Here is a 26,213-nt window from a genome sequence, read left to right as displayed (position 1 = left end):
CTGGCTCCTCCTCCATACAGACTCCCGCGGAACAGACTGCTCTGCTAACAGTGAGGAGAAACTACAACTGGGGGTAGGAAGGGGGGGCAAAACTGGGGGCAGGAAGGGGGGGGGCAGGAGTGGGGGGCAAAACTGGGGGCAGGAAGGAGGGCACTACAACTGGGGGCAGGAGGGGGGGCAAAACTGGGGGCAGGAGAGGGGCACTAGAACTGGGGGCAGGAGTGGGGGGGCCAAACTAGGGACAGCAGGGTGGGGGCGACTAGAACTGGGGGCAGGAGGGGGGAATAGAACTGGGGGCAGGAGAGGGGCACTAGAATTGGGGGCAGGAGGGCGGGGGGGGCGAGAACTGGGGGCCGCAGGGGGGGCACTAGAATGGGGGGCAGAGGGGGGGACTAGAACTGGGGGCAGGAGGGGGGGCGCTAGAATTGGGGGGGAACAAAACTGGGGGCAGCAGGGGGGGGCTAGAACTGGGGGCAGCAGGGGGGGAACAAAAATGGAGGCAGAAGGGGGGGTGAACACTTGGGGCAGGAGGGGGGATGAAAAATTGGGGAAGGAGGGGGAACTAGAAATGGGAGCAGGAGGGGGGCTAGAAATGGGGGGATGGAGGGGGGGAGTGGGAGCAGCAAGGGGGGGTAACTAGAACTGGGGGCTAGAACTAGGGGGCAGTAGCTATATTCTTGTACATAGGGGGCAGTATTATAGTAGTTATATTCTTGTACATAGGGGGCAGTATTATAGTAGTTATATTCTTGTACATAGGGGCAGTATTATAGTAGTTATATTCTTGTACATAGGGGGCAGTATTATAGTAGTTATATTCTTGTACATAGGGGGCAGTATTATAGTAGTTATATTCTTGTACATAGGGGGCAGTATTATAGTAGTTATATTCCTGTACATAGGGGGCAGTATTATAGTAGTTATATTCTTGTACATTGGGGGCAGTATTATAGTAGTTATATTCTTGTACATAGGGGGCAGTATTATAGTAGTTATATTCTTGTACATAGGGAGCAGTATTATAGTAGTTATATTCTTATACATAGGGAGCAGTATTATAGTAGTTATATTCTTGTACATAGGGAGCAGTATTATAGTAGTTATATTCTTGTACATAGGGGACAGTATTATAGTAGTTATACTCTTGTATATAGGGGCAGTATTATAGTAGTTATATTCTTGTACATAGGGGGCAGTATTATAGTAGTTATATTCTTGTACATAGGGGCAGTATTATAGTAGTTATATTCTTGTACATAGGGGGCAGTATTATAGTAGTTATATTCTTGTACATAGGGGGCAGTATTATAGTAGTTATATTCTTGTACATAGGGGGCAGTGTTATAGTAGTTATATTCTTGTACATAGGGGGCAGTTTTATAGTAGTTATATTCTTGTACATAGGTGGCAGTATTATAGTAGTTATATTCTTGTACATAGGGGGCAGTATTATAGTAGTTATATTCCTGTACATAGAGGGCAGTATTATAGTAGTTATATTCTTGTACATAGGGGGCAGTATTATAGTAGTTATATTCTTGTACATAGGGGCAGTATTATAGTAGTTATATTCTTGTACATAGGGGGCAGTATTATAGTAGTTATATTCCTGTACATAGGGGGCAGTATTATAGTAGTTATATTCTTGTACATAGGGAGCAGTATTATAGTAGTTATATTCTTGTACATAGGGGACAGTATTATAGTAGTTATACTCTTGTATATAGGGGCAGTATTATAGTAGTTATATTCTTGTATATAGGGGCAGTATTATAGTAGTTATATTCTTGTACATAGGGAGCAGTATTATAGTAGTTATATTCTTGTACATAGGGGGCAGTATTATAGTAGTTATATTCTTGCACATAGGGGACAGTATTATAGTAGTTATATTCTTGTACATAGGGGGCAGTATTATAGTAGTTATATTCTTGTACATAGGGGGCAGTATTATAGTAGTTATATTCTTGTACATAGGGGGCAGTATTATAGTAGTTATATTCTTGTACATAGGGGGCAGTATTATAGTAGTTATATTCCTGTACATAGGGAGCAGTATTATAGTAGTTATATTCCTGTACATAGGGACAGTATTATAGTAGTTATATTCCTGTACATAGAGGGCAGTATTATAGTAGTTATATTCTTGTACATAGGGAGCAGTATTACAGTAGTTATATTCTTGTACATAGGGGACAGTATTATAGTAGTTATATTCTTGTACATAGGGAGCAGTATTACAGTAGTTATATTCTTGTACATAGGGGACAGTATTATAGTAGTTATACTCTTGTATATAGGGGCAGTATTATAGTAGTTATATTCTTGTATATAGGGGCAGTATTATAGTAGTTATATTCTTGTACATAGGGGGCAGTATTATAGTAGTTATATTCTTGCACATAGGGGACAGTATTATAGTAGTTATATTCTTGTACATAGGGGGCAGTAATATAGTAGTTATATTCTTGTACATAGGGGGCAGTATTATAGTAGTTATATTCTTGTACATAGGGGGCAGTATTATAGTAGTTATATTCCTGTACATAGAGGGCAGTATTATAATAGTTATATTCTTGTACATAGGGGGCAGTATTATAGTAGTTATATTCTTGTACATAGGGGGCAGTATTATACTAGTGATATTCTTGTAAGAGTTTAGTTACTAGTTTAGGGCCAAGTTAGACGGCCGTGTGGTCCAGTAAGACTCTCTATACAACAGCCATATTTGCCCTGCTTGCTGAACCCCAGTTCCCAGCATTGGGTTGATATGTGACCCCTTAAAGGGAACCTGTCACTGCTGTTTGAAAAGGGGCACCTTTTTTTTTAACTAACACGATCGATGGTCACAAGTGGAGAAAATGAACTTTGATGAATCCAGCGAGTCGGACTGGATGTATCACTCACGCTCAAGTACAGCAGCCTCCTCTCAGCACGTCATCACTTCCACTCCTCTTGCGTGCATGCGGAAGGGGAAAAGCCGCACATGCTCAGTGCGCAAGGCGCAACCTGTCTTTAGTGAAAATGAGGTCCCTGGTGACAGGTTCCCTTTAATGGAGCCCTTAAGGCTCATTTACATAAGTTTTAAAACACTTTGTTCTTAAAGATAAGTGCATAAGAAGTTTAAAGAAAAGTGGATGTTGCCAGCCGTGGCACACTCCTGTATGTCAGTGTGCTTGGTTTAAAATCCTTGATCACATAAATCACATATGCCACTCACAGCACAACGTACCACCAATACAAATGTGATAGTACCTCCTGAATAATTTATATTACTAAGAACAGTGCGGTGTGTACTATGTGCAGTGTCCCATGTAGTGTGCAGGGGGCGCCAGATTCAGGATTTATGATGCTGGTTCTTTATGAATCTGGCGCCTCCTGCCCTGCCCCGACAGAATGCACTATTTTTGGCTTTGGCTTTGCATGATAAATCTGACGCGTGGTCCGAATGAGCACCAGAACGCCCCCTGATTTGTATCACATGGCGCCTGTTAGGGATTTTTATGCAGGGCCCCAACAGCCCTCTTGACTTTTGTAAGGTGAGTCCTAATTAACCCTTTCATGATTGAACATAGAGACCAAGACATGTCAATCTCTTAGTCAAGATCTTCTCTCCTTTAATAATCAAAATGCATAATATATATCAGACAGAAGAGTCATCAAAGGGGTGTTGTATGAATGGAGATAAGGACTTAGATTCTATTGGCCATTATCTTTTTGTACCAGCACATTCTGGGAAAAATGACTAGGCCTTGTTTACAGCCATGCTTATCTACACAATGGCTCCTAGAAGCTTCTTCATAACCAAAATAAATAACAAGAATACAGAGGCCCGAAGGACGGTAAGAAATGCCAAGGATATTGTGAAAAGGCAAACAACAGTTTAAGTGAGAAAAATAGCTGAATTAAAACATTTAACTCTATAGGTTCTAAAAGGGAAGCATACCCCCCCCCCCCCAAGGTGGCCGCTGTATCTAAGATGGCGGACAGTAGTCAAGATGGCGTCCGAAACCAGTGCGACCTCCTTAACACGCCTAATGCAGCTGCGCCACGTAAGGGTCACGTACGAACCAAATGTGGCGCAGACAAGCAGTTTACAGCAAAACAACGTGCAAAGTCCGACAGAAAACTGGTGCACGGCCCTTAGTAAATAAGTCCAATGAATTAAAGATGGTTTTTTTGGTATCCTTGAATTACAAGTGAAAAGGAGGATGTTTGGGTTCTGGCTGACTGGACTGGAAGTATCGGAGTTGATAGGAAACGCCTCATCCAATCATTGGGTTTGGGGGATGACATCACTTGCTCTATATCTTTGTGGTGCATTGACAACGCAGAAAAAGGGCCTCTTACGTTTCTTTCTTACAGCTGCCCGAGCGGTTATACCTCGGCATTGGAGATCTACTAATACTCCCCCTTTTACAGCATGGATTCATGAGCTTTCAAATATTTGCCGCATGGAAGAACTCAGCGCAGAGGTGAACCAGTCAATGGAAAAGTTTACGCGTATTTGGCAGCCTTGGTTTCTATTCAAGAACACCCCAGCATACGCCCAGCTATATGCTGATCTGTGATAATGTGTAAAATAATTAATAATCTGTTATTACAGGAAATTATTTAGAGCGCCATGTACGTAGTGTCATTCATCAGGAGGGATAATGTACCTGCACACTGTCCCCATTGTAAGTTATAATCTACATATGGCCACACTTACTAAAGTAAGCAGCTCCTAGTGCTTGATCAAACGCCGCAGTGTTATAGTGATAGCGTTACCGGAAACCTCCGGTAACGCTATCAAACACTGCGGCGGGGTACAGTGTAATCATCGGACAGCTTTCAAAGCTGTCCGATGTATTCATGAGGGGGCGGTCCGAGGCGCTGCCTCTTCCCCGGACCGCCCCGCTAACTCCATAGGCCGGCAGTGACTGCCGCGCGCTAGGCGGCAGTCACCGCCCCTAGCCACGCCCCAACTCCGCCCCCTCATGAATACGTCGGACAGCTTTGCGAGCTGTCCGACAATTACATCCTACCCCACCGCAGTGTTTGATAGCGTTACCGGAGGTTTCCGGTAACGCTATCACTCTAACACTGGGACATTTGATCGCGCACTAGGAGCTGCTTACTTTAGTAAGCAACTCCTAGTGCCGATTAATTCGGGACAGGTCCTCTTTAATAAAATCACTATATAAATCTTTTCTTGGACATGAACATCATTGTATGTGGCTATGGCTGCCTGTACATTGTGTGTCCCACCTTGGCCCCCGTAGCCGTTGCTATGGTTACTATAGTAGTGCTGATCTCCCATCCTCTTTCTATTGCCACTATTGATGGCCTATACTTGGTGACAGCGATGGCCGCTGCAGGGACCATGAGACCATAGGCCTATTTCTGGCCAACCCCTTTAAAATTTTGTGATTTATTTTAGTGTGGGTCTACAGGGGGCAGTATTGGAGGGGTTATGGTTTCTAAAAGGGTTTCAGTGGGTTCAATATAAAATAAAAACTGATGATGTTCATTAGGAGGGTCCTACAGAGGTGACACTAAAAGCCCCCAAGACCCAGAGAATGATAACACCACAATGACACGGTATATAGATTAGATACATTAGATTGTATACATTTCATCTGTAAGGGATTTGATTGGCTGTGGGATTGTTAGCTCCTCCCCCACATATTATGACATAGGTCACACATATCAATCACCCAATCAGGACCCAGGAATCTGCTGGAGCTGCTTGTGATGTCACAGAATGTTCCTTTGGCTCCTCCTGCTACGTTATGACATCACACGGGTATATAAGGAGCGGCGGAACTTTCACACCTCTGAGGGTTTTTGTAGGTGTTTGAGGTAAGTCCGCTCTTTCTTCAACTCCGGTTGTACCCTTAATTCTCTTCTATCATGGCTCCTTCTCTTGAGTAATGGCCACTTCTTTACATTTCATCTTTTGCAGTTGGTGCTGGTTGGTGATTGTGTTGTGATTTTTGCGGTAAGTCCATCTTTCCAATACATGTACATGAGGGGGAGGGGGGATTGAGGGAATTTATTATTGCGCCGGCGTCAAAAGATTATGGGTTTGTTCACTTTCCTGACTAGTTTGGTGAAAGGGGTGTAACTTCTTGGAAAACGGGGTTTGGTCTAAATTCGTCCAAGTGCCGAAAAAAATTAGGAGCTAAAAGCAGGTGTAACAGTGGATTTATCCTAACAGCAGTGTTGTCGAGGTCTTCACTGTTACACCCTGCAACACGTTACTAAATCCCCCCAATGTGTGATATCACCTCTTATGGACGAGCCCTATAGATGTAGTCCAGGAGATAAATGAGGCAGGCGGGGGTGTACCTACTATAGAGGCGGCTGATGAGAAAGTCACTGCCAGGGGGCCCTTGGAGAGAGGGGATCTAGCCCTGGTTTGTTTCCTGCTGTATACAGCCACCATTGAGTGATTCCATAGATGTAAGTAAATCCATATACAGTCAGTGCCCTCTAGTAGTGGCTGCCAGCCGTATATTGGGAGCTGCCGTATTATTAGCTTACTAGGTTGTAGCTTCTGGGCTTAGGTTGTGTTGATGCTGGTTTTGGTCCACATATAATTGGTATCTCATTTCTTTGTCTGTAGAGATCATTGTTAATGTCCACGAAAAACTGACTGTCTTATTTATTTATAGGATGGAGGACGATGAGGTGATGGAGGAGACGTTGGTGGAGGAGTTTAACATCAGGGAGTTGGATGAGTTGGAGGACGAGTTGTGGGAGATGGCGGAGAGGAGGAACATCGGAGAGGTGGAGGAGATGGTGCAGGGAGATAACATCGGAGAGGTGGAGGAGATGGCGCATGGAGATAACATCGGAGAGGTGGAGGAGATGGAGGTGGAGGCGTTTAACAGCAGGGAGTTGGATGAGTTGGAGGAGGAGTTGTGGCAGATGGCGGAGAGGAGGAACATCGGAGAGGTGGAGGAGATGGAGGTGGAGGTGTTTAACAACAGGGAGTTGGATGAGTTGGAGGAGGAGTTGTGGAGGATGGGGCAGGGAGATTACATCGGAGAGGTGGAGGAGACGGCGGTGGAGGCATTTAACAGCAGGGAGTTGGATGAGGAGGAGTTGTGGCAGATGGCACAGGGAGATAACATCAGAGAGGTGGAGGAGTTGGCGGTGGAGGAGTTTAACATCAGGGAGATGGACGAGGAGCAGTTATGGCAGATGGAGGAGAGGAGAAGGAACATCAGAGAGATGGAGGAGGAGGAAGAGGAGGAGGATGAAGATATGTGGGAGTAAGTATATGATCTATATCATCATTTATTATGAGAGGGCGCATCATGCCCCAATCACAATATGAATGAGAATATCCTGACCTGTATATATGTGTATCTCATGTATCTTATCACATTCCCCAAACAGGTGGCGGTGCCGAGTGATGGAATCGGAACCCCCGACACGGTAATTACCTGATACTTCTATTCTGTTTAGGACTCCAATTAGAAGGGGCTCATTCTGTAGGTCCCTTTTTTGTTTAATAAAATAATATTGGAGGGCACAGGAGGTATATGAGGGCACAGGGGGCTTATATGAGGTTGTTTTGGGGTTTGTGGCTTTGGCATCACCAGTAACCAGTGATGTGTTTTCTATTTTAGGATGAGGAGACTGAAGATACCTCCGTTTTATATAATGGATACCATGTAAGTCTATAGCCCGGGCGACACTGCTGAAGAACAGGGGGGGTCACAAACTTCATTTCACATGACCACTACCCCATTCAGATGGATGGAACTAGATTTATACTTTATTTATGCTCTTTGTCTTACAGCGAGGAGGAGGATGAACCGGAGGAAGAGGAGGAGGATGATGAGGAGGCCGTTGCTGGGCCAAGCCACCCGTCTACCCAGTAAGTGACCCAAAACCATTGTAATGTCTACAATTTTATCATACGCCGGACCACGGATGATAAGCCCCCCATACCCCCGCCACAGTGGATGCATCATGAGGCTTAGATGTATGTGCTGGTGCGCTGCGTTTTCAGACACAACTATGGCAGGTAGACCTGGAGTAGCTTTGAGTACAAACCTGAGAATATTCATCGGTGAATGTTCACAGATTTTTATAAAGTGTGCAGGCACGGGGCAGGAATGTCGGCAGCCACGTCCCGTGAGCCCCCACTGCACCACGATGATCATGGCAATTATTCTTTATTCTTATTTTTTATACTTTATTTTTCCATCAGGCCAAGACGCCAGTGGTGGACACCAAAGTGCTTCAGCCGAGGCAGCAGGAAGCAGACGTGAGTAATCGGCTTATTTTCTCTCTACCTCTACAAGACACTAGGGGGCGCTCACTGCATAGGGTTGTGTATCACTACTCTAATAGAGTACAGCAATAGTAGATGCAATGAGCTCCCCCTAGTGGTGGCATTGTGCTTTTATGCCATTTATGGTTAATGGGGGATGATGGTGGTAGTTGTTCTAGGCACTCACTTCCTCCCTTATCTGTATCCGTGCAGTGACATGACGGATGTTTCATCTTTCTTTTTCTGCAGCAGCAGAAGCAGCAGCAGAGGAAGTCAGAGAATTGCAAGGTAAGTCCATGACTCTATGCTAAATCCTCTTTACCCTTCCCCTAGACCGAGTAGAGAGGATGGTTGAGGGTCTCCATATCAGGACCCACCAGTCACTAATGTCACCACAATCCCCTGTGGTCTTGTCTCCTGCAGGTTCTTCAGGTTCTTCTTGTGCTGCGGTGCTGACCCCAAAGAGTAGAGGGATCGTTCTCTCCTGTTTCCAGCACAGTGAAGTAAATCAGCAGCTCTGTCTCCCGCTCAGCATTCATGGAAACCTGCAGAGATCTCATCATCTACACGACTCTGCCTTGTGCCATACAGCATCAGAGACAAAGTAAGTGCACGGACCTCCTTCTCCTCAGCACATGTTCTGCCTCCAGCACCTGGACAGTTTTACTCTTTCTCCATCACATTCTGTTATATTACTGATAATTATTCTTTATCTTTCTACAGAAGAAGTAGAAGAGGAGAACAGAGATCTTCAAGGTGAATACATGACAAATCCTCTGTACTGCTCCCCTATAAGCCCGAGTAGAGAGGATGGTTGAGGGTCTCCATATCCGGACTCACCAGTCACTATTTTCACCATAATCTCCTTGTCTTGTCTCCTGCAGGTTCTTCAGATTCTTCTTGTCCTGTCCGCTCAATGGAAAGACCATCACCAGAATCTCTATATAAGAGTTGGACACAAGCCCACCCTCTGCTCACCCTCTGGATGGTCTCAGTTTAACACCTACCAGGGACCCTCTTCCAGGGAAAAGATGGCACATAAGCCCTGAAGGAACAACCAGACATGGACCACCTTATCTTCTCCACTGTCATGGAGGACTAACTGCCCCCACCCCAAGTACTGATCAAGAATAAAATAATGAAACTACATGAAAGAGTTTTTTAGTTATTTACACAAGTATAAGTAGAGATGAGTGAACATACTCGTCCGAGCTTGATGCTCGTTCGAGCATTAGCGTACTCGTAACTGCTTGTTGCTCGGACGAGTATTTCGCCCGCTCGAGAAAATGGCAGCTCCCGCCGTTTTGCTTTTTGGCGGCCAGAAACAGAGCCAATCACAAGCCAGGAGACTCTGCACTCCACCCAGCATGACGTGGTACCCTTACACGTAGATAGCAGTGGTTGGCTGGCCAGATCAGGTGACCCTGGGATAGACTAGCCGCTGCCCGCGCTGCTCGGATCATTCTCTGTCTGGATGCCGCAAGGGAGAGAGCTGCTGCTGGTCAGGGAAAGCGTTAGGGTGTTCTATTAGAATAGTGTTAGGCAGGAGTGATTCTACAAGAACCCAACAGCCCTTCTTAGGGCTACAATAACGTTATACTTTTTTTTTTTTTTATTTGCAGCTAGTACCATATTGTGAGGAATTTGCAGGGGGACTTGCTACCGTTGTGTTTAGCTCTTAGTGACACACATATCCACCTCAAACACCAAAGTGGGCCAATTTATTAGGGGTTGGATTTCAATTAGGCACAGTCTGCCAGTTTCTTTTTATTTTACGTTTATTTTTTCATAACTCAGCGTCATCTCTTCTGGCATAGCAGTGTGCTTTCATACTTGGCTAGAAAATAGCCATAGGAGAATCCAAACGGCTTACTTACGCCTACAATAGCGTTATATATATTTTATTTCTGGTTGATCTGCTGGTGGCTGTCCTTGCTGTAGTGCATCTACTACCATATTGTGAGGAATTTGTAGTGAGACTTGCGACCGCTGTGTTTAGCGCTTAGTGACGCACATATCCATCGCAAAGGCCGAAGTGGGACAATTTATTAGGGGTTGGATTTCAATTAGGCACAGTCTGCCAGTTTCTTTTTATTTTACGTTTATTTTTTTAATAACTCAGCGTCATCTCATCTGGCATAGCAGTGTGCTTTCATACTTGGCTAGAAAATAGCCATAGCAATAGGATAGCATCGTTTGGTTTTAAAAACTAAAAAACACAAAAAAAAAAAAACACAAAAAACACAAAAAAAAGTAAAAAAAAAATTAAAGTTATAACTTTCATTTTCAAAATGTTTAACCCGAAAGCTAGGGATAGAGGACGAGGGCGGGGACGTGGGCGTCCAACTACTGCAGGGGTCAGAGGCCGTGGTCCTGGGCGGGGTGAGACACCACCTGCTGATGAGGGAGCAGGGGAACGCCGCAGAGCTACACTCCCTAGGTTCATGTCTCAAGTTACTGGGACTCGTGGTAGAGCACTGTTGAGGCCAGAACAGTGCGAACAGGTGATGTCGTGGATTGCCGACAATGCTTCGAGCAATTTGTCCACCAGTCAGTCTTCCACGCAGTCCACCCATGTCACCGAAATCGGCACTCCTCCAGCTCCTGCACCTCAGCCTCCTCCCCCCCAGTCTGCCCCCTCCCAGCAAAATTTGCCATTTGAACCGGCATACTCTGAGGAACTGTTTTCTGGACCCTTTCCACAGTCACAAACCACTTGTCCGGTTGCTGCTGAGCAATTTTCCGATGCCCAGGTTTTCCGCCAGTCGCAGTCTGTGGGTGATGATGACCTTCTTGACGTAGTGGAAGAAGTGTGTAAAGAGGTGTCCGACGATGAGGAGACACGGTTGTCAGACAGTGGTGAAGTTGTTGTCAGGGCAGGAAGTCTGAGGGGGGAGCAGACTGAGGGATCGGAGGATGATGAGGTGACAGACCCAAGCTGGGTTGAGAGGCCGGGTGAACACAGTGCTTCTGAGACGGAGAAGAGTCCTCGACCAGAACAGGTTGGAAGAGGCAGTGGTGGGGCCAGACGGAGAGGCAGGGCCAGAGCAGGTGCATCAGCGCCAAATGTGTCACGTAGTGAAGCTCCCGTGGCGAGGGCTCCCGCGGCGAGGGCTAGATTTTCAGAAGTTTGGAGGTTCTTTAAGGAAACACCGGATGACCGACGGACTGTGGTGTGCAACCTTTGCCAAACCAGGATCAGCAGGGGTTCCAACACTACTAGCTTAACTACCACCAGTATGCGCAGGCATATGAATGCTAAACACCCCACTCAGTGGCACCAAGCCCGTTCACCTCCGGCCGTGCACACCACTGCTCCTTCCCCTGTGTCAGCTGATAGTCAGCCCCCTGCCCAGGACCCTGGCACAAAAACCCCATCGTCGCCTCCACGATCCTCCACAGCATCCACCAGCGTTCAGCTCTCCATACCCCAGACGTTGGAGCGGAAAAGTAAATATAGTGCAACCCACCCGAACGCCCAAGCCCTTAATGTCCACACCTCCAGATTGCTTAGCCTGGAGATGCTGCCCTATAGGCTAGTAGAGACCGAGGGCTTTCGCAACCTCATGGCGGCGGCCGCCCCTCGGTATTCGGTCCCCAGCCGCCACTACTTTTCCCAATGTGCCGTCCCAGCCCTGCACCAGCACGTGTCAGACAACATCATCCGTGCCCTGACCAACGCCGTTTCTGACAAGGTCCACCTGGCCACGGACACGTGGACGAGTGCTGCTGGGCAGGGCCACTATATATCGCTGACGGCACATTGGGTTAACTTGGTGGAGGCTGGGACCGAGTCTGACCCTGCGGCTGGTCATATACTGCCGACGCCGAGGATTGCGGGGCCTACCTCGGTCCAGGTCTTTCAGGCCTACTATGCCTCCTCCTCCTCCCAACCCTCCTCCACCTCCTCCTCCGAACTACCATCCGTGGGCATGGCGCCATCAGTCGCTAGCTCTAGGCACAGCAGCAGTGCCGTCGCTAAGCGACAGCAGGCGGTGCTCAAACTGCTGAGCCTAGGTGATAAAAGGCACACCGCCCAAGAACTATTACAGGGCATCACGGCGCAGACTGATCTGTGGCTGGCACCGCTGAACCTGAAGCCAGGCATGGTTGTGTGTGACAACGGCCGTAACCTGGTGGCGGCTCTGCAACTCGGCAGACTGACACATGTGCCATGCCTGGCCCATGTGTTAAATCTGATAGTTCAGCGTTTCCTCAAGACATACCCCAATCTGTCTGATTTGCTCACGAAGGTGCGCCGCATCTGTGCGCATTTCAGGAAGTCCAGCACAGATGCTGCCACTCTCAGGGCAGCGCAGCGCCGCCTCCATCTGCCCGCTCACCGACTGTTGTGTGACGTGCCCACGAGGTGGAATTCAACATTAACCATGTTATCCAGAGTTTACCAGCAGCGCAGAGCGATTGTAGACTGCCAGATGTCAACTTCCACCAGAACTGGTAGTCAGGTCAGTCAGCTTCCTCAAGTCTACAATGAGGAGTGGACGTGGATGTCTGATATCTGTCAGGTGCTGAGTAACTTCGAGGAGTCAACACAGATGGTCAGTGGCGATGCCGCCATCATCAGCCTCACCATCCCGCTGCTTGGCCTGTTGAAAAACTCTCTGATCAGCATGAAGTCGGAAGCTTTGCGCTCGTCAGAAGAGACGGGGGAAGAAGATTCCCTTGTTGATAGCCAAAGCACCCTCAGGTCTGTTTCTCAGCGCATATCGGAGGAGGTGGAGGTGGAGGAGGATGAGGAGGAAGAGGAGGAGAATGTTGGCGAGACACAAGAGGGGACCATTGTTCAGTCCTTCACTGTTCAGCGTGTATGGGCAGAAGAAGAGGAGTTGGAGGAGTTGGAGGAGGAGGAAATGGAGAGTCAGGCCAGTGAGGGGAGTGAATTCTTGCGCGTTGGTACTCTGGCGCATATGGCAGATTTCATGCTAGGCTGCCTATCCCGTGACCCTCGCGTTCAAAGAATTTATTCCAGCACCGATTACTGGGTATTTACTCTCCTGGACCCACGGTACAAGCAAAATCTTTCCACTCTCATCCCTGGAGAGGAAAGGAGTGTGAGAATGCATGAATACCAGCAGGCCCTGGTGCACAAGCTGAAACAGTATTTCCCTTCTGACAGCGCTAGCGGCAGAGTGCGTAGTTCTGCGGGACAAGTAGCGAGGGAGAGTAGGCGAGCAGGCAGCTTGTCCAGCACTGGCAAGGGTACGCTTTACAAGGCTTTTGCCAGCTTTATGTCACCCCAGCAAGACACTGTCACCTGTCCCCAGTCTCGGCAGAGTAGGGCTGATCTTTACAGAAAGATGGTGAGGGAGTACGTAGCTGACCATACCATCGTCCTAAATGATCATACAGCTCCCTACAACTACTGGGTTTCAAAGCTGGACATGTGGCACGAACTGGCGCTGTACGCCTTGGAGGTTCTTGCCTGCCCTGCCGCTAGCGTGTTGTCCGAGCGGGTTTTCAGTGCAGCTGGTGGCATCATCACCGATAAGCGTACACGCCTGTCGACTGACAGGCTGACGCTTATTAAGATGAATAAAGCCTGGATTTCTCATAATTTCCAATCTCCACCAGGTGAAGGAAGCTCAACCTGAATAATTTATCCACTCCTCCTCCTCCTCATTTTCCTCCTTCTCCTCCTCTTTGTACACTAAAGCAGAGGAAACTGGCTATTTTTTGCCAGGGCCCACTGGCTCTAGCTATAGTACTTTATGCACTTAATTTTTCTGGAGGGCCACCTACCCGGTCCTCTGTTTTAAACAATTTTTGGGAGTGCCACATACAGGCACTCAATCTATTCAATTTTTCTGGAGGGCCACCTACCTGCTCCTCTGGTTTGAAAACTTTTTGGGACTGCCACATACAGGCACTCAATCTATTCAATTTTTCTGGAGGGCCACCTACCTGCTCCTCTGGTTTGAAAACTTTTTTGGACTGCCACATACAGGCACTCAATCTATTTCATTTTTCTGGAGGGCCACCTACCTGCTCCTCTGGTTTGAAAACTTTTTTGGACTGCCACATACAGGCACTCAATCTATTTCATTTTTCTGGAGGGCCACCTACCTGCTCCTCTGGTTTGAAAACTTTTTTGGACTGCCACATACAGGTACTCAATCTATTTCATTTTTCTGGAGGGCCACCTACCTGCTCCTCTGGTTTGAAAACTTTTTTGGACTGCCACATACAGGCACTCAATCTATTTCATTTTTCTGGAGGGCCACCTACCTGCTCCTCTGGTTTGAAAACTTTTTTGGACTGCCACATACAGGCACTCAATCTATTTCTTTTTTCTGGAGGGCCACCTACCTGCTCCTCTGGTTTGAAAACTTTTTTGGACTGCCACATACAGGTACTCAATCTATTTCATTTTTCTGGAGGGACACCTACCTGCTCCTCTGGTTTGAAAACTTTTTTGGACTGCCACATACAGGCACTCAATCTATTTCATTTTTCTGGAGGGCCACCTACCTGCTCCTCTGGTTTGAAAACTTTTTTGGACTGCCACATACAGGCACTATCCAAATTAAATTGTCTCCATAGCAGCCTCCACACGTTGTCTCCATTGCTACCTCTAAAAGTCGTCCATATAGCTGCCTCCATACATCGTCCCCTTATCAAACGAGATGTGTCAGGCAGAAATTTGGGTTGTTTTCATGGATTCCACATCAAAGTTGTTAACTTTGTCGCCACCCTGCTGTGTTATCCACGAAATATACTGGCAAACTTTAATGATTAACCGATATTATTTCAGCGCTTCTTGCGCATCTGTTGATTACACTGCTGTGTAATCCACAAAATATACTGCCAAACTTTTACCATTTACGGATATTATTTCAGCGCTTCTTGCGCATCTGTTTACATTCCCCTCACCCGCCATATCCCAAACTTATAAGAACGCTACTACACTTAACTTGGTGGAGGCTGGGACCGAGTCTGACCCTGGGGCTGGTCATATACTGCCGACGCCGAGGATTGCGGGGCCTACCTCGGTCCAGGTCTCAAAGGCCTACTATACCTCCTCCTCCTCCCACCCCTCCTCCACCTCCTCCTCCTCCGAATTACCATCCGTGGGCATGGCGCCATCAGTCAGTAGCTCTAGGCACAGCAGCAGTGCCGTCGCTAAGCGACAGCAGGCAGTGCTCAAACTGCTGAGCCTAGGCGATAAAAGGAACACCGCCCAAGAGCTATTACAGGGCATTCCACATCAAACTTGTTAACTTTGTCGCCACCCTGCTGTGTAATCCACAAAATATACTGGCAAACTTTTATCATTTACCAATATTATTTCAGCGCATCTGTTTACATTCCCCTCACCATATCCCAAACTTATAAGAACGCTACTACACTTGATCTTATACAAAAGGTTCTTAGAAGTGCTGTTTGGGGAGTAGCCTAGAGACAGGGGCTTGGATTGGCGAAAGCTCGCCTGGAAGCGGAGCGCCAGCTCCATCCCAAGATCCAACTAACATAGTTTTAACTGCAGCACCTTTAATCTACTACTAGTTCACTGCCTCCATACATGGTCCCCTTATCAAACGAGCTGTGTCAGGCAGAATTTTGGGGGGTTTTCATGGCTTCCACATCAAACTTGTTAACTTTGTCGCCACCCTGCTGTGTAATCCACAAAATATACTGGCAAACTTTTATCATTTACCGATATTATTTGAGCGCTTCTTGCTCACCTCCTTTGGTTCCTCTCTGCCACCCATTGGTTTTAAGCCTGAGTCCATTTGGGGTATGTTGCCAAGACACTCTCTAGCCTGCCGCTGCTGCCGCTGCCTCTGCATGCCGTCCCCTATAGTGTCAGGGTCAATTATTGGATGTTTTAGATGCTATCTAGCTTCATTCTGTCACTCTGTCATGGCCATGCTGTTGCCCATAATTTTGGCATAATGGTGCGTTTAAGCAGCCTCAGAGGCATCCATGCATGCTGCCCCTGCTGTTTCCTGTCCATTTCCATGGTGTTTCCATCCTTTTCTGAGGTTTCCAGGTGTTTGGCCAAGCTTCCCTGTGCAGAGCCTTGGTCCCCTTGAAAAATGCTCGAGTCTCCCATTGACTTCAATGGGGCTCGTTATTCGAGACAAGCACAAGCATCGGGAAAAGTTCGTCTCGAATAACGAGTACCCTAGCATTTTAGTGCTCGCTCATCTCTATCCATAAGCATTTTTCCCGGTGGAAGAGGGGAGATGGCACAACCCCCCATATGTGACCACAAAATATAATACACACCCCAACACCTTACTGTCCCCAGTGCTATATAACACAGCCTTTGTTCTCCCATACAGTCCAATGTCCTCCTCCTGTGTCACCCCCAGTTATAATTCCCCTTTTCTGTACACCCCTCTTTATACTACCCTACTTTTTCCTAGTTGCTTCCTTATAACACCCCCTTTCTGTAGTTTATGCCCCCTGTGATGTTCTGCACCCCCTTGAGGGTACTTGAGCTCAGCTTCACATCACATTTTACAGACACCCCCTGTACACACAAGCTCAGAAGGGCACAGGAAGCGAGAGAGAGGCCAACGTGACTACCAACCTGGCATAATGCTGGCATTTCCTGTCTTGTATTTAACCCTATGTCTCCCATCATTCCCTGCCGGATCTTTGTGCCTCATAGTCTTAGAGAAAGCTTCCAAGCGAGTATTCCTGCGTTCCTGTGTATTCCTGTATTCCTGCGTTCCTGTATGTTCCCGCTCCTGAGTCCTTGAGTTGCCGTGTTACCCGAGTTCCTCTGTGTTGCTGTGTTCCATGTGCCTGTGTTCCCGTTCCCCCATGCCTGGACCTCCTGTTGCTGACCCCAGACTTGGACTTGACGTTGCATCTCTGCCGCCTGCCCTGACCCTGTGACCACGAGATTGTCATCCGCTAAGGTACCTCGACCTCGGCTGCCACCGTGGGCTAGTCACACCTGGGAACGACCTAGTGGTATCCTGCCGCAGCAAGTCCAACCCGTTTTGCGGCGGGCTCTGGTGAATACCAGGTGCCGCTAGGCTCCGGTCCAGGGTGTTGGCTAGTTCCATCTCCTACAGTGGTCCAGAGGATCCACTGATCCTGACAGTAAGATCCGGCCATGGATCCCGCTGAGGTTCCGCTTCCTACTCGTCCCAACTTTGCCGCCATTGTGGTCCAGCAATCCCGGGAGATTGCCACTCAGCGTGAACAGCTGGATCAAGTCACCACCATACTGCAACAGCTGCTAGCCGCCCAGCAACAGCAACAGGCTCCTGTGTCCGCTCCCGCGACTCCAGCCGGTCCGGTCTGTCCTCCTGCCGCTGAACCCCGACTACGGCTGTCTATGCCCCGCAAGTTTGACGAAGACCCCAAGGACTGCCGGGGCTTTATAACTCAGTGCTCTCTGCAAATAGAGCTCATGCCCTCGCAATTTGTCTCGGAGCGGTCTAAGGTGGCATTCTTCGTCAGTCTCCTCTCCGGGAAGCCCTGGCCTGGGCTACCCCTCTTTGGGATAGAGGCGACCCAGTCACGACTACTCTCACGGCTTTTCTGGCAGAGTTCCGGGCTGTATTTGAGGAACCTGCACGGGCCTCTTCTGCCGAGACTGCTTTACTGAACCTGCGCCAAGGCAGCTCGTCTGTGGGAGAGTAAGCGGTTCAGTTCCGCACCCTGGCCTCTGAACTTGCCTGGAACGATGCAGCCCTCATCGCTACCTTTAAGAAGGGACTCTGCGCAGGTTAAGGACGCTCTGGCTGCTCGGGACCTGCCGTCAACTCTGAGTGGTCTTATCACACTGGCCACTCGGATTGATGTTCGGTTCAAGGAACGCGCCAAGGAATTCCGCACCGAGCACCCTCAAGCCCGGGTAAGACGTTCTCCTCGCCTCTCTCCTGCCTTTCAAAGACCTCTTCAGCCTTCGCCTGAATTGTCTTCTGAGGAACCTATGCAGGCGGACAGAATTCGGCTCTCCCCGCAGGAGCGTTCAAGACGCCAACAAGAGAACCTCTGTCTGTACTGTGCCAGCCCAGAGCACTTCATCGGTTCCTGTCCTGTCCGTCCTCAACGTCCGGGAAACGCCAGCACCTAGGCTTCTTGGGAGAAGCGTCCCTAGGTGTAAGTACAGCTTCTCCACGTCTGACTCTTCCCGTGCTCCTCAGCGTTGGCACCGGTACCCAGATCCAGGTTTCTGCCTTCCTGGATTCAGGCTCTACAGCTAACTTTGTGGATGCAGCCTTGGTCTCTCAGCATCACTTCCCGGTGGTTCGTCTCGAGAAGCCATTGTCCATTGCCTCGGTCAATGGTCAGATTCTCTCCGTGCCCATCTGGTTCTGCACGGAACCCCTGCTTCTGCAAGTTGGTGCCCTACATCAAGAGAGACTTTCTTTTTTTGTGCTGCCCCAAAGCACATCTGCTCTACTGCTGGGTCTTCCCTGGTTGCAGCTTCATGCCCCTGTACTGAACTGGTCCTCCAGGCAAATCCTCCGTTGGGGACCGAACTGTGCTTCACGTTGTATGCAGATTCCCTGTCCGCTACCTGTTAGGACTTCGACTCTGGCTCCCAAGTCTCTGGAGGGTCTGCCAGCTTGTTATCGGGACTTTTTGGATGTTTTCTCCAAGAAGCAGGCGGAGATTCTGCCACCACATCGTCCCTATGATTGCCCTGTGGATCTTCTTCCTGACGCCACTCCTCCCAGAGGTCGTGTCTATCCTCTTTCTGTACCTGAGTCTATAGCCATGTCCGACTACGTCAAGGAGAATCTGCAGAGGGGTTTCATACGCAAGTCCTCCTCTCCGGCTGGCGCAGGTTTCTTCTTCGTTACCAAGAAGGACGGCTCCCTACGTCCCTGTATAGACTATCGTGGGCTGAATAAGATCACGGTAAAAAACCGTTACCCCCTGCCGTTGATTACAGAACTCTTTGATCGCCTGCATGGTTCCAAGGTATTCTCCAAGCTGGACCTCCGTGGTGCTTACAATCTCATCCGGATCCGCAAAGGTGACGAGTGGAAGGCGGCGTTTAACACCTGTGATGGGCACTTTAAATATCTAGTAATGCCCTTTGGACTGTGTAATGCCCCTGCTGTTTTTCAGGAGTTTGTGAACGACATTTTTCGGGACCTTCTTTATATATGTGTCGTGGTCTACCTAGATGACATCTTGGTGTACTCTCCAGACTTTGAGTCCCACCAGGCACACGTACGACAAGGTCTAGGTCGACTTCGTGCCAATCACCTCTATGCCAAGTTAGAAAAATGCCTGTTTCACCAGCACTGCCTTCCTTTCCTTGGTTACATAATTTCCGACAGAGGCCTCCAGATGGACCCCGCAAAGCTATCTGCAGTTCTTCAGTGGCCACGTCCAGAGGGCCTCCGAGCCATACAGAGATTCCTGGGGTTTGCAAACTATTACCAGCAGTTTATTCCCCATTTCTCCACTCTGGTGTCTCCCATCGTGGCGCTCACCAAGAAGTTTTATGCAGGGCCCCAACAGCCCTCTTGACTTTTGTAAGGTGAGTCCTAATTAACCCTTTGAGGGAGGATGAGATAGCTGCCGGCAGCGAGCTGACAGAGTAAATGAAAGACACAGTCGGTCTTCCGATGCACTCAAATCAAACTGTTTATTTCAAACAGATACAGCTATATTTTAGCACATAGAGATCAGCATTTGGGGTGTTGATAAGACACTTAGATTCTATTGGCCATTATGTTTTTGTACCAGCACATTCTGGGAAAAATGACTAGGCCTTGTTTACAGCCATGCTTATCTACACAATGGCTCCTAGAAGCTTCTTCATAACCAAAATAAATAACAAGAATACAGAGGCCCGAAGGACGGTAAGAAATGCCAAGGATATTGTGAAAAGGCAAACAACAGTTTAAATGAGAAAAATAGCTGAATTAAAACATTTAACTCTATAGCTTCTAAAAGGGAAGCATACCCCCCCCCCCCAAGGTGGCCGCTGTATCTAAGATGGCGGACAGTAGTCAAGATGGCGTCCGAAACCAGTGCGACCTCCTTAACAGGTGCCAATCCACGTGCCTGGTCTCCGGCTGCTGAAATGGCCTTCTCCAAGTTAAAGTCCACTTTTGCCTCGGCTCCCATGCTCTCTAGGCCAGATACGGACAAACCCTTTCTTCTGGAGGTGGACGCATCCTCCATAGGAGCTGGAGCGGTGCTCACTCAGAAAGGGCCCAAGGGCCGAACTTTGACTTGCGGTTTCTTTTCCAAGACTTTTTCCCCAGCTGAGAGAAATTATTCTATTGGAGACAGAGAACTGTTAGCCTTCAAACTTGCTCTTGAAGAATGGCGGTATCTTCTGGTGGGAGCTCTCCATCCCATTTGTGTGTACACTGACCACAAGAATCTACTGTACCTCCAGACAGCCCTGCGCCTGAATCCCAGGCAAGCCCGGTGGTCTTTGTTCTTCTCCCGCTTTGACCTGCTGATTCATTTTCGTCCGGCAGACAAGAATGGCAAGGCTGATGCTCTGTCCCGTTCTTCAGATGTTGTTGGAGATGAACCAGTTCCTCGGCACATAATTTCTCCTGATCAGCTTGTTGTTGCAGCTCCGGTGGACCTTCGGCAGCTACCTCCTGGCAAGACGTATGTTAGACCTGCTCTCAGGAAGAGGATTCTGTCTTGGGGACATTCTTCTCGTCTGGCTGGGCACCCTGGGGTGCAACGCTCTGTGGCCCTCATCTCCCGCTACTACTGGTGGCCAGACCTGGTCAAAGATGTTCAGGAGTTTGTGGGATCCTGCTCCTCCTGTGCCCGCAATAAAGCCTCTCGTCTCAACCGGCTGGACTGTTACTCCCGTTGCCGATACCCAGTCGCCCGTGGTCTCACGTGGCAACGGACTTTGTTACCGATCTGCCTGTCTCCTCGGGCAATACTGTCATCTGGGTGGTGACGGACCGGTTTTCCAAAATGTCCCATTTTGTTCCCCTTCCAGGTCTTCCGTCTTCACCACAGTTTGCCAGTTTGTTCTTCAAACATATCTTCCGGCTGCATGGCCTTCCGCTTCACATTGTGTCCGATCGAGGAGTCCAGTTTGTGTCAAAATTCTGGCGTTCTTTATGTAACCAGCTGCAGGTCATCCTTGACTTTTCTTCTGCTTACCACCCTCAGTCGAATGGTCAAGTAGAGAGGGTGAACCAAACTCTGGGCTGCTACTTGCACCACTTTGTCTCAGCCCATCAAGACAATTGGACTGACCTTCTACCTTGGGCTGAGTTCTCTTACAATTCACTGGACTCGGGATCTACTGGTTCGGCACCGTTCTTTGTGGTCTATGGACGTATTCCTCGCCCACCTCTCCCGCTGTCTACTCCCTCTGTTGTCCCTGCGGTGGAGGATCTGGTGCAGGATCTCAAGGCTGTTTGGGACCAGACCCGCCAGTCCCTTCTACGAGCTACAGACCGTACCAAGACCCAGGCTGATAAAAGACGTCGAGCTCCTCCTGTCTTCTCTCCTGGTGACAAAGTATGGCTATCCTCCAGATATGTCCGGCTTAATATACCCAGCTATAAACTTGGGCCCCGGTTCCTTTTCCCCCCTTTGAGGTAATCAAGCGCATCAATCAACTGGCCTACAAGCTCCGCCTTCCTCCATCTATGCGCATCCCGAACTCCTTCCATGTATCCCTCCTGAAGCCAGTCGTCTTGAACCGCTTCACCCAGCAATCCCCTCCTCCGGCCCCTGAGGCTGATTCTCCAGATGTATATGAAGTCAAGGAGGTCCTGGACATGAAGTTCGTAAGGGGTAAGCGGTTCTTCCTTGTAGATTGGAAGGGGTTTGGGCCTGAGGAGAGATCCTGGGAGCCTGAAGAGAATATTCTTGATCGTACTCTCCTCCAGAGGTTTCTTGGGACCAAGAAGAAGAGGGGGAGGCGGAAGGTGGGGGGGGGTACTGTCACGGGCACCCCCGCGATCCATACCACGGATCGCGGGTGCACCCGTGCCTCTCTCCGCTGCCCCGGTCCCGCTCCTGTGCACTCACCCCTCCTGGCTCCCGCTCCCGTCCGGACTAGGTCTCGCGCGGCCCCGCTCCCTAGGGCGCGCGCGCCACTGTCTCAAGATTTAAAGGGTTGCGCGCAGGCGATTGGCGCTGGTCATTTCCTGTCTTGTATTTAACTCTATGTCTCCCATCATTCCCTGCCGGATCTTTGTGCCTCATAGCCTTAGAGAAAGCTTCCAAGCGAGTATTCCTGCGTTCCTGTGTATTCCTGTATTCCTGCGTTCCTGTGTGTTCCCGCTCCTGAGTCCTGTGTTGCTGTGTTACCCGAGTTCCTCCGTGTTGCTGTGTTCCGTGTGCCTGTGTTCCCGTTCCCACCTGCCTGGACCTCCTGTTGCTGACCCCGAACTTGGACTTGACGTTGCATCTCTGCCGCCTGCCCTGACCCTGTGCCTGGACCTGACTACGAGATTGTCATCCGCTAAGGTATCTCGACCTCGGCTGCCACCGTGGGCTAGTCACACCTGGGAACGACCTAGTGGTATCCTGCCGCAGCAAGTCCAACCCGCTTTGCGGCGGGCTCTGGTGAATACCAGGTGCCGCTAGGCTCCGGTCCAGGGTGTTGGCTAGTTCCATCTTCCGCAGTGGTCCAGAGGATCCACTGATCCTGACAGATAACAGGTGACGGATCATGTGATTTCCCTCAAGTATCGAGTAAAAAAAAAAAAAATACAATTAGAACCTGAATTTTTTTTTACATTGAATAATATAAGATTAAAACAAACACAATTACTACATACACAATATAACCCAGGACACACACACACCTTTTAGAGTTCTATGGATTTTTCCATCTAAAGTTCCTACATTGCACTTGAACAAACCTAAAAATCCCTTCTGGCCAGCTGCCTACAGATGACTTGGTCAGCAAGCAATGCCCTAAATATACTGGCCACTTACCTTTCAAAAAAAAATCTCCTACCCCTCTAGTCACGGACCATCCATCTGACTCAGGTTGTTGCCCCAGAACAGCGTTCATGAGACAGGCATTAAATGCCTTGATGATCGGACCCCACAGATCACGAGAACGTGGGGTCCGATGTACCCTCGTAGAACCACCGAGATTGCCAGGGCAGCCGGTCGCGCATGTTTGGGCAGCCCCATTCATCTCTATGCTGACGGACATTGACGGGCACCATACTCGCCAAACTATGTCAACTCCATGGAGTTGAAGTTGTGGACAGGGTCAGATTATCATTGGACCTGCTACTCTGGGCCCCACAGGAATCCTCACTCAGGGGGCTCCCAAGAGAAGCTCCAATGGCAATCTAAAAATCCCCTCTGTCAGCAATATTTGGGTCCTCAGGACCTTAAGAAGAATGGAAAAAGTTACTGTATGAATTGCTGAATAGGCACTTTGCAATAAATAAGCAGTTTTGGGTTGCAGTTTGGGCTCCCGGACTATTGAAGGTTAGCCATCACTGACCTAGGGCTTGTCAGGTCACAGGTAGCTTGGTCCAGGTAAGAGGGTCTCTTTCATGCCAGAAAGGGGATGCAAGAAGAGAGGGAGGACTTATATGGATCGGTCCCCCTGCGGCACTCCCAGTGTAAGTGTGGTGAATGGTTTTCCAGGTAGATGGTAGAGAGGGCGTGATGTTAACAGCAGCCGGGGATCACATGTGGAGAGGTTATTAACATTGAACTCACAGTCTCTTTATTCCACGACTCCAAAGCCACATCCGTTAACAGGTTGAGGTAGAAAGGTCTTATCTACCAGGTCCGAAGTAGCTGGTAGGATGCCGTCTGGTAGTAGCTCACAGCCCAGATGCAGTAACTAGGGGCTGGAGAAGTAGTAGGCTGGCTCTGTAAAGGAGAGCCAGAGCTTCAGCCCTAGCAAAGGATGACCCCTCTGTGGGGAGACAGCAGCAGCAGACGGCTAGTCTCTTGCACTCTGGAACAGACTGAAATGAACTCTGGGAAAAGACCTCAGCCACAGGAATAGTAATAAACTTCCACTCTGGGTGGATTCCCAGGCATCCAGCTAATAGCAGAACTCGGTGCAGAACAGGATTAACATTGTATAACAGTTATTATAAATATCTATAACCTTAACCCTTTCCTTCAGGCTGATAGGAAACACAGCTGTAAATGAGTAAGTGATTGAGGGGCAAATAGCAAGCAATAAATTCCAGAAGATAATTAGTGATCCTGTTAATGACCAACAGAGGTGATCAGCCTCTGAGCATCATATAGGACACTAAACGAAGCAGGTTTAGCTTGTAATGCCCTACTGAGTGGGCCATTACAGAAGCACCAGTCGATAGTCGAGCACCAAGCCACATGAAGTGCCGTCCATCTTCTGCTGGTAAGAATGGGTGAAGGAATGATCAACACTAGATGCTCATAAAACCTTCATAACATAAAGAGGTCGACCCAATTGGGCCAGAATCATCCTGCCTACTGTATATGACTACATCATCCAAGTAGGAAGTGAGGACTCTCAATACACCAGCTGAGAACCAGCCTGGCCCAGCCGTCCCCAACCTGATAAACTGGTGCAAAACCTCTGCAGTCTGTTAAGTATTTCAGGTCACATATGCAATTCATTCTTAAATCAATTCACAAATGGGGTAAATGTGATATCTCTCCCCCTATCATCTGCTCCGTTCTTGATCAGTCCAGATTTCCTTAACCCTTTGCTCTGCCAGATTAGTTGCTGCTCTTGTCAGATCGCAGCAGCAATGCAGCTTAAGGCTTGGCAAGTACCAGCATGGGAGACTGGCTGGGAATCCCAAATTCCGTTGACCCTGATGCCTTGGAGCTGGAGAGGGTTCAATGTAGAGCCACAAAAGTGATAAGGGGTATGGAGGGTCTTAGTTATGAGGAAAGATTAAAACAACTAGATTTATTTAGTCTGGAAAAGAGACGACTACGAGGGGAAATGATTAATTTATTTAAATATATGAATGGTCTGTACAAAAAATATGGTGGTAAGTTGTTCCAGATTAAATCAAATCAAAAGACGAGGGGGCACTGTCTCCGTCTGGAGAAAACAAGGTTTAATCACCGGAGGCGACAGGGCTTCTTTACTATGAGAACTGTCAATCTGTGGAATAGCCGAGCTCAGACGCTGGTCACAGCAGGGACAGCAGAGAGCTTCAGGAAGGGTCTAGATGCCTTTTTACACCTAAATAACATTGATGCTTATCACACATAGAATTTTTTCCCATAAATCCCTTACTCATCCAATCCCTTCCCTTCCTTGGTTGAACTTGATGGACAAGTGTCTTTTTTCAACCGTGTAAACTATGATTCTATGATTACTTTTATGTGACCCAGAAATTGTAATGTTCCTCCTTTGTGAGGAGATTAATGATATTACATTCCCAGTATGACATTGTCCCATCAGACATCTCTATTAATAATAATAAAAAACTAATCTGTATTTATATAGCGCCATCATATTCCGTAGGTTTACAAATCATAGGGAACATATACAAATATAATATTACATTACAAAGAACAAACAGTCATATGGAACAATAGGAGTGAGGGCCCTGGTCACAAGAGCTTACAGTCTATGAGGATGAGGGGGTGACACAAGAGCTTACAGTCTATGAGGATGAGGGGTGACACAAGAGCTTACAGACTATGAGGATGAGGGGGGTGACACCAGAGCTTACAGTCTATGAGGATGAGGGGGTGACACCAGAGCTTACAGTCTATGAGGATGAGGGGGTGACACGAGCTTACAGTCTATGAGGATGAGGGGGTGCACAAGAGCTTACAGTCTATGAGGATGAGGGGGTGACACAAGAGCTTACAGTCTATGAGGATGAGGGGGTGACACAAGAGCTTACAGTCTATGAGGATGAGGGGGGTGACACAAGAGCTTACAGTCTATGAGGATGAGGGGGTGACACAAGAGCTTACAGTCTATGAGGATGAGGGGGTGACACAAGAGCTTACAGTCTATGAGGATGAGGTGCTGACACAAGAGCTTACAGTCTATGAG

At 48.3% G+C, this 26,213-nt stretch overlaps 1 protein-coding gene across 4 annotated transcripts; it reads left to right on the top strand.

Moving 5' to 3' along the window:
* The first annotated feature begins 5,391 nt into the window (after window positions 1–5,391).
* On the top strand, window positions 5,392–8,826 carry LOC140117937 (uncharacterized). Of its 4 annotated transcripts, XM_072135209.1 has the most exons (9): window positions 5,394–5,983; window positions 6,660–6,861; window positions 6,964–7,262; window positions 7,390–7,428; window positions 7,623–7,667; window positions 7,796–7,873; window positions 8,210–8,266; window positions 8,522–8,560; window positions 8,696–8,826. In XM_072135209.1, exons 2-9 carry the CDS (start codon window positions 6,661–6,663, stop codon window positions 8,739–8,741), a joined length of 804 nt encoding a protein of 267 aa, XP_071991310.1. In that variant the 5' UTR covers window positions 5,394–5,983; window position 6,660; the 3' UTR covers window positions 8,742–8,826. The 4 variants fall into 4 exon arrangements, with proteins under 4 accessions (XP_071991293.1, XP_071991302.1, XP_071991283.1 ...); XM_072135192.1 differs by having other exon boundaries at window positions 5,392–5,983; window positions 6,660–7,262; window positions 8,525–8,560; XM_072135201.1 differs by having other exon boundaries at window positions 5,393–5,983; window positions 6,660–7,262; window positions 8,531–8,560.
* The last annotated feature ends 17,387 nt before the right edge of the window (window positions 8,827–26,213 follow it).

Source organism: Engystomops pustulosus, chromosome 1, assembly GCF_040894005.1.
Source record: "Engystomops pustulosus chromosome 1, aEngPut4.maternal, whole genome shotgun sequence".
NCBI lineage: Eukaryota > Metazoa > Chordata > Amphibia > Anura > Leptodactylidae > Engystomops > Engystomops pustulosus.
This window is presented reverse-complemented; position numbering and strand designations above follow the sequence as displayed.